The sequence below is a fragment of the Lathyrus oleraceus genome, chromosome 5 (assembly GCF_024323335.1).
Source record: "Lathyrus oleraceus cultivar Zhongwan6 chromosome 5, CAAS_Psat_ZW6_1.0, whole genome shotgun sequence".
Lineage (NCBI taxonomy): Eukaryota > Viridiplantae > Streptophyta > Magnoliopsida > Fabales > Fabaceae > Lathyrus > Lathyrus oleraceus.
Window position 1 is genome coordinate 435,009,884 of NC_066583.1, and position 7,246 is coordinate 435,017,129.

Consider the following 7,246-nt stretch of genomic DNA (forward strand, 5'->3'; position numbering starts at 1 on the left):
GCAAATTATTTGTTTAATCGATTTCAATGTGCTTAGTCAGTTAATTAGGTAGTCTCTTTGTCCATATTGTCACAGATGTAAATAATCACATTCAAATTCACTAACTTTTTGATTCAAATTTCACTTACTTTCCATAGTTTCAACATTCAATTTCATTTTCTAATCACCTTCAAATACAATTTCAAACTATTTTTCTATTAATCATCAAATCACTTCAAATCGTTTTCATAACTAAATCTAAAGAAAAAAAATTACACTTGATGGAATATCCAGTCGTAATCCCGAATATTAGGCCCAAGCTGTAAGAGCTTGTAAGCCATATATATTCGTCTTCTCTTCAAAACACTTATAATTATTCAAACTTCTTTTCTCAGTAAAATCCGAAGAAAAAGAATACCCTGGATGAAATATCCAGTCGTAATCACGAATATTAGGCCCAAGTTGTAAGAGCTTGTAAGCCTTATGTATTCGTCTTCTCTTCAAAACACTCTAATATTCAAATCATTTTCATAAGTAAGTTGGAAGAAAAAGATTACCTGGATGAAATATTCAGTCGTAGTCCCGAATGCTAGGCCCAAGTTGTAAGAGCTTGTAAGCCATAAGTGTTCGTCTTCCCTCCAAAACACTTGTAAATATTCAAACCATTTTCTTAATAAAATTGGAAGAAAAAGATTACCTGGGTGAAATATCCAGACGTAGTCCCGAGTATTAGACCCAAGTTGTAAGAGCTTCTGAGTCATAAGTACTCGTCTTTCAAGCCCAAAAATACATCCAACCAATCAAACTCTTTTTCACCGCCGTGCGATTAATACAAAAAACCCTTTTCATAAACGAAAGAGATCTTGTCTTGAGATGATGCAAAGCAATGCTTCGGCCATAATTGTTGAGTTGAGATAAGTGACGTTTTTTCGAATGTTGATTTGTAAATCCATTTGATGTGTGGTATACGTCTTCTCCTTATCTGTTTTGGGTAAAACAATGTTTTTCGTCGATTAATACAATATAGCTTTCGCTAAAATCGACCAACAAACAAACATTTTTCTACCCAGAACTACATAAGCCTTGATTTCTCTATTGAGATACGTAGGAGCAGGATTTGTAAATCTTGTCAGGCCCATTAATAAAAAACTTAGGTTTAGTCCCCTTTATTGCAAAAATCCAAAAACATCTTCTCTTTTCTTTTGATCCTATCTTTCTTTCCCACCTAATATCTTGAGAAGCCCAACATTTTAAGCTAACACTAACGCACGCAACTAACCTAATGGTTCCCGTTGAGTACAACGAACGTGAGGGGTGCTAATACCTTCCCCTTGCGTAATCGACTCCCGAACCCTGATTTGGTTGCGACGACCATAATCATTGTCGTTCTTTCTTGGGTTTTATCAATATTTCCCCTTTCCTTTTTAGGAATAAATAAAGTTCGGCGGCGACTTTGTTTAGTCCATCATGCGAGCGTGCGATTGCGCTTCGCTAGGTTGTATTCTCATTTTTCCAGGTGCGACATGATGCTTTACTTTTTAATTGATTAAGTCATTCTTTGGAGAACACCTAACCCTCTATTCACAAGCATGGATCCTTGAACCAATACATCTTCCAAAGGAAGGAAAAAAGGTCAAGTTTCCACACAATACCATGAAAGGGGGGAGACTTACAATCTCACTTACTAGAATGTTATGCCTTTAGGGTCAAAATTTAGCTCTATGTTAAGCAATCGTAATTGGACTTATGTAGAAGTCACAACTATCTGAGGTCGGGCAATAGAAATTTTGGTGTTAATGCATGTTAGAGATATGGTATAATGAACCATACTCCTAAAACATACCACACCCAAAAAGAAAAAGATCAAAGGATGGACCTATCTAATCCATACTTGTATTAGTTCATCTAACATAAAGTTATTGATGAACCAATTAGCCTTAGGATATTGAGACTTCATTGTTTAATGGAAAGGATGGGAGAGAATGGGATTAAAGATGAAGAGGGAAGGGAGATGAGAGAAACACAAATTGGTCATGGGAGGAATTTTATCAAATTAAAATCATTCATTCATTTTGGGAGATGAAATATACATTTCATCAATCCCCTAAATCTAATGGTTTTAACTCAACAAAAGTCAAATCAACCTTGACCAAGGCCCAAACAGATAGTTAAACTTCATAAGTCAATAAAAATGGTTCTACATAATTAATCAGTTAAAAATGCATTTAAATTAAATTTAGTTTGGTCAAAACCTAAAACGTCTTCAAAACACCAAATAAATGGCCAAGAGATTTATCCTAGGTCAAACAAGATCAAAGGATCTTAGACAAAAAAAATCATAATTTTTGAAAAGTCGGAAGTATTTTTAAATAATTAAAAATATGCACAAAAACAATTAATTCATGAAAATATCAAAATTAGTCTAAAAAATAATTTTAATTCAGAAAATGAAGGTGGAAAATATTTATAGATTTTTGGTGAAAGTCCCATATTTTTTGGATTAAAAATGAAATTGATATGAATTAATTAAAATAAATGGATTAAACATAAAAAAAAAACAAGGGTCATTAGATCTCCCTCATTAATTGAGGTGGCAGATCTGATGGCCAAGCGCGCGCTATCCACGATGGTCCTTAGTCAATGCACTGCATGCTTGGTAATCACTTTGGACGCGTGAGATTAGAACATGAGAACCATATTAGATGGTCTGGATTGATCTAGCGCACCACCGGAGCCCTAGCTCCGATCATCTTCTCCGGTGATCACCACAGGTCTAGTTCAGGCTCAACTCCATGTAAATGAAATGTGAATACACTAATTTGAAGGAAAAATGCTCCGGAGCACGAATCTGGCCTCAGTTTTCTCCAATTTCAAGTATATAAAAAGATACAGGGATTTGAATTTTGAGGATCATGAAGCGAGTTGCTTCGATTTTACCTCAAAGTAACTCAATCTCTTTGCCTACATTGATAGGACTTCAGACAACCAAAAATCATAAATAATGGTGAAGACTTGAGGGAGAATCGAAGAGATGAATTTTTTGAAAATCCACCTTCAATGGAGCTTCGAACTTGCTCGATCTTGATTCCAATTGTGCATGGCCTTGCTTCAGAAGCTTGCTGGAAGTGATTAGAATAAAGAAAAGGCATGGACTCTTGTAGTTTCAATCTCAAAACATATAGAGATTTGAAACTCGATTTTCAAAGAAAACCTTCAAGATTATCCTTCAATGGTAAGGGTTTGGATTGCAGGTTCAAAGCTTGGGCATGAGGTCCATAACTTTGAGCAATGAGGGTTGTATTTATAGCCAAGGATATTCATTTCCACAAACTTCCAGAAATGGAAAAATTTGAGTAGTTCTCTTTGCATGCTTGCATGGGCGTGTGATAGGCCCATCAAGTGATGTATTCAGGTCCAAAAATGAGTGAGAATCATACTAAAATCATATTGTGAGGCCATGCAATCGTGTATGAAATGTGGAAGTGAAAATCATCCAAATGGTTCCTCATATTGCACCCATGCACAAGTCCTTCATCCTTTGGTCAAATGAGATGATCTTGGTTTTTTGGAAAGGTGGGATCAAGGGGAACAACTTTCATGTTGAACACTTTTTCATTTGAAGCTTGTATCATGATGAATTTTGAGGTGGAAGTTTAGGAAATCAAACATATTTGAAAATTTTCTAAGTCCCAAGTCAAATGTCCACTTCTTCCACCTTGAATAACTTTTTCTATAGACTTCAAATGAGAAAAGTTCCTTCATTAAAGTTGTATCTATTTCCAACCTCTTAAATTTGGTCACAAATTTGACCTCATTTGGATTTGGCATTAAGTATTTATGCATTTTAGAAATTGAGGAAAATCACTTGTTCAATGGTATTGACCCAAAATGACCTATAATGTTCCCTCTTGGAACATACATTTGCAAGTTGAATTTGAACTTCCTCAAAACATCAAATTTGAATTAGACATATTGAGTTTGATCATGGAATTTTAATGGCTTTCATCTCATAAAAACTGAGCAAGTTATGGTCTTAGGAAGCTGACCTCCAAACTAGGGTTCACACAAAATGACCTATAATCTTTCACCATAAAAAATGACTTTCTAAGAAAACTTAGCTCTTAACTTTAACATGAAAGTTGTTTGGAATGTCATTTTGAGTAAATTTTCTCTTGAAATCATTTTCATATGACAAAACTTGTAGGAGATAGGGTCTAAGGAACCCCGGTTTTGACCAGTTGACTTTCTCTAGTCAACCACCATGAACCATCTTGCTAGCTTGACATTCTCTTGACTTTTGGGGGTCATGGAGGATCATATAGGCATAAGATGATGTAATATTAAGTATCCCTTGAAATATTTGATCAATTGTTGAAGAAACTTGTTGAAGAAGTCACACAAGGTACCCAGATGAATTAGGGTTTCCAAGGTAAACAATCTCCAAACTCTTGATGTATTCTTGATCAAAATGATATGTGAAGATCATGGGGATCCATATATTATGCTTAGAGCCAAATTTAACTATTTCTTAATTTAACTCCTTGCATTGAGGGTCTCAAACCCTAGATGTGATCTTGATGGAGCATAGGTGAACACACACACTACCTACAAAAGCAATAAACTATACATTGACATACTTTTTGGTATTTTGGTTAGTAAATAATGAAAAACAAATTATGATACAATCAAAAGTGCTTGGTGATCTCTCCCAATGCAAACCCAATGGATGAGAGGGGTAAGTAGGATGCCAAGGTGTGATCCTAAAGCCAATGCATATGATGAGATGGCATGAGGGATCTTAGGATCAAAATTGGGGTCTTACATTGACTAGGGACTAACTCCTTATATCTTCAGTGTTTGGGGATTTGAAACAATTCCTTACATCATTGGTAAAGTTTTCTTTAAAAGCATACCACAACAATTTCAGGTATTTTATTTTCATCATCCTCATTCCAATCTTTTCTAAACAATAGTTTTATGAAGACAAGTGAAGAGGGAGAAATATTTTTGTTTTCTAACATAAATGAAAAATGAGTGAATACGAATAGATTAATTTAAAATATGCATAAATATTTCATTAATCTTACCTATTCCAAGAACTCAACAATGCTTAAAAGTAAATAAACAATCAATGTGCAAATAAATTACAAATGGAAATGTTGAAACAACCAAATGATTGCCAACTTTAGGGAATTGACTTATTTGTCTGATCCACAGACTTTAGGGAATTGACTTCTTGTTTAATCCACGAACTTTAGGGAATTGAATTCTTCAAGCTTGATCCATGCCTTACTTTCCATGTCATGAGAGAGGGTTGTTTATGACATTTAGTCCCAAATATTTGAAGCTCAAGATCTCATTGTCGACCAACTCACGCGCTCTATGCTTCAAAGCATAACAGACCTCTAAGTCATGTACAAAAGCACCCTCATAGAAAGGACAATGAGCACTTGGATTGTACCATAAAGGTAAAGAGTCAGGTGGAGTACCCAAGGTTCTTGGAACCACTAGTCCCTTTTGCAGCAAGGAAGGATATAGGTCAGTGTACGTCATGGGGATTGGAATGAATGGGGGTTTACCCTTTTGTCCCATATTCTGGTTTGGAGTATTTTGTAGGCGTGGAGCCTGGACCCTTGGTTGATGATAAGTTGTTGCTACAGGTTCTAGTTGGCATGGATGTGCTACTTTATTTGGTTGATACCCTGGTGCAAAAGGTTGCTGATATGCAGCAGAATCCACTTGCTGGTAAATGGGTGCCACAACAACTATACATGGTTGTTGATCAAACTGCATAGGATAGGTGGTTTATTAATAAGTGAGTTGTTGATGTTGCTTCTTCCATGAATGGCTTCTTCTTTGATTAAAAGACACAACATTTGTCTCACCTTCCTTTTTCTTCTAAAAACCTCCCGAAAATTTCCTAGCATTGTTATCGGAGGTTTTGGCAGCAATTATCATCTTGCCATTTTTCAATCCAACCTCAACCTTTATACCCACGACAACTAAGTCAGAGAAACTTGATGATACGCTACTCACCATTATTTCATAAAACATAGGCTTCATAATGTCCATGAACCAATCTTCCAATTCCTTCTCTGCCAGAGGCAGTTCGACTTGTGAAGCCTCCTCTCTCCACTGTTGTGCGTATTCCTTGAAAGATTCGTTATCTCTCTGGGACATGCTAAGCAACTGCCTCCTACCCGGGGCCATATCCATGTTATATTTGTAGTGCTTAATGAAGGCATCATATAAGTCTTGGAAACAACGACCGAATACCAAACATATTTCTCTAATATTAGCGAAATATAAGTCTTGGAAACAACGATAGTACATAATGAGATGAATTTTGAGGCATGAGTGACCCTCGTACTTATTAAAGTCAGGGGTCTTGGATTTCGCGGGGATCACAAGACCGAATACCAAACATATTTCTCTAATATTAGCGCCAAAGACTTTGTCGCCTTCCATAGCCCTCAATATGTTCTCAAGGATCGGGTAATTTTCCTTTGTGCCCTTTATATATGCATGTCTTTCGTCCACTTCATCAGAAGATTCAGAAGCATGGTATATCTGATGTTGATCTTCAATGTGTGGTTGCACATGTGTATGAACGATTGATGGAGCGATGGTGTTGACCACATGATGCGCCTCAGTGGAGAAGGGTAAAGGCATTGCCTGTAGCATGGACTGCATAAACCCTGGGAATCCTTCAAACAAGGGCATGGAACCAAGAGGTAGACCATAAGTTGGACATGTGGTTGGCATATTTCTTACATGTTGGGGTTCAGTGTAGGACCGGAGACCTTTGAGACAACCCTTGCTTGAGGAGTGTCCAACTTGGATGACAGAGATTGAGTCATATCCATGATCTAACCCATATTTCCTCTTAGGTCACCGAGTTCTAAACTCATCTTTTCTAGTTCTTGTTCTTAATCAGTCACCCTTTGACGAGCGTTGGCTCGAGAGTTGTAGTGGTGTTGAGGACTCATGGTGGAACTTGAGGAAGAAAGATGAAGTGAGCTTTTATTTTTAAAAATGCATGAAGATGGATATTGATACATGAAAATAAATTTTTGGTTATTTAGGAAAATGATATGCATGCATGCTGATGAAATGCGATTTTCTTTGAATTTTGGTAGGTAAAGAAAATGCCATGCAAATATATAGTTAGGATCCGGGATCACATGAGTAAATCAGAATATCCTACTAGGTAAGTTTCCCTATATCAGATAGTTATATGCTTTCTACCCATTAACCGCTCATGGGA

At 36.4% G+C, this 7,246-nt stretch overlaps 1 protein-coding gene across 1 annotated transcript; it reads right to left on the reverse strand.

The window, feature by feature from the left end:
• Positions 1–5,877: 5,877 nt before the first annotated feature.
• Positions 5,878–6,744, reverse strand: LOC127081210 (uncharacterized). The gene has a single exon (XM_051021493.1). It carries the CDS (start codon positions 6,742–6,744, stop codon positions 5,878–5,880), a length of 867 nt encoding a protein of 288 aa, XP_050877450.1.
• Between the last annotated feature and the right edge of the window lie 502 nt (positions 6,745–7,246).

Bases quoted from the DNA above. Each gene is read 5' to 3' on its own strand.
- LOC127081210 (XM_051021493.1), bottom strand. From the start codon at position 6,744: ATGCCAACCACATGTCCAACTTATGGTCTACCTCTTGGTTCCATGCCC.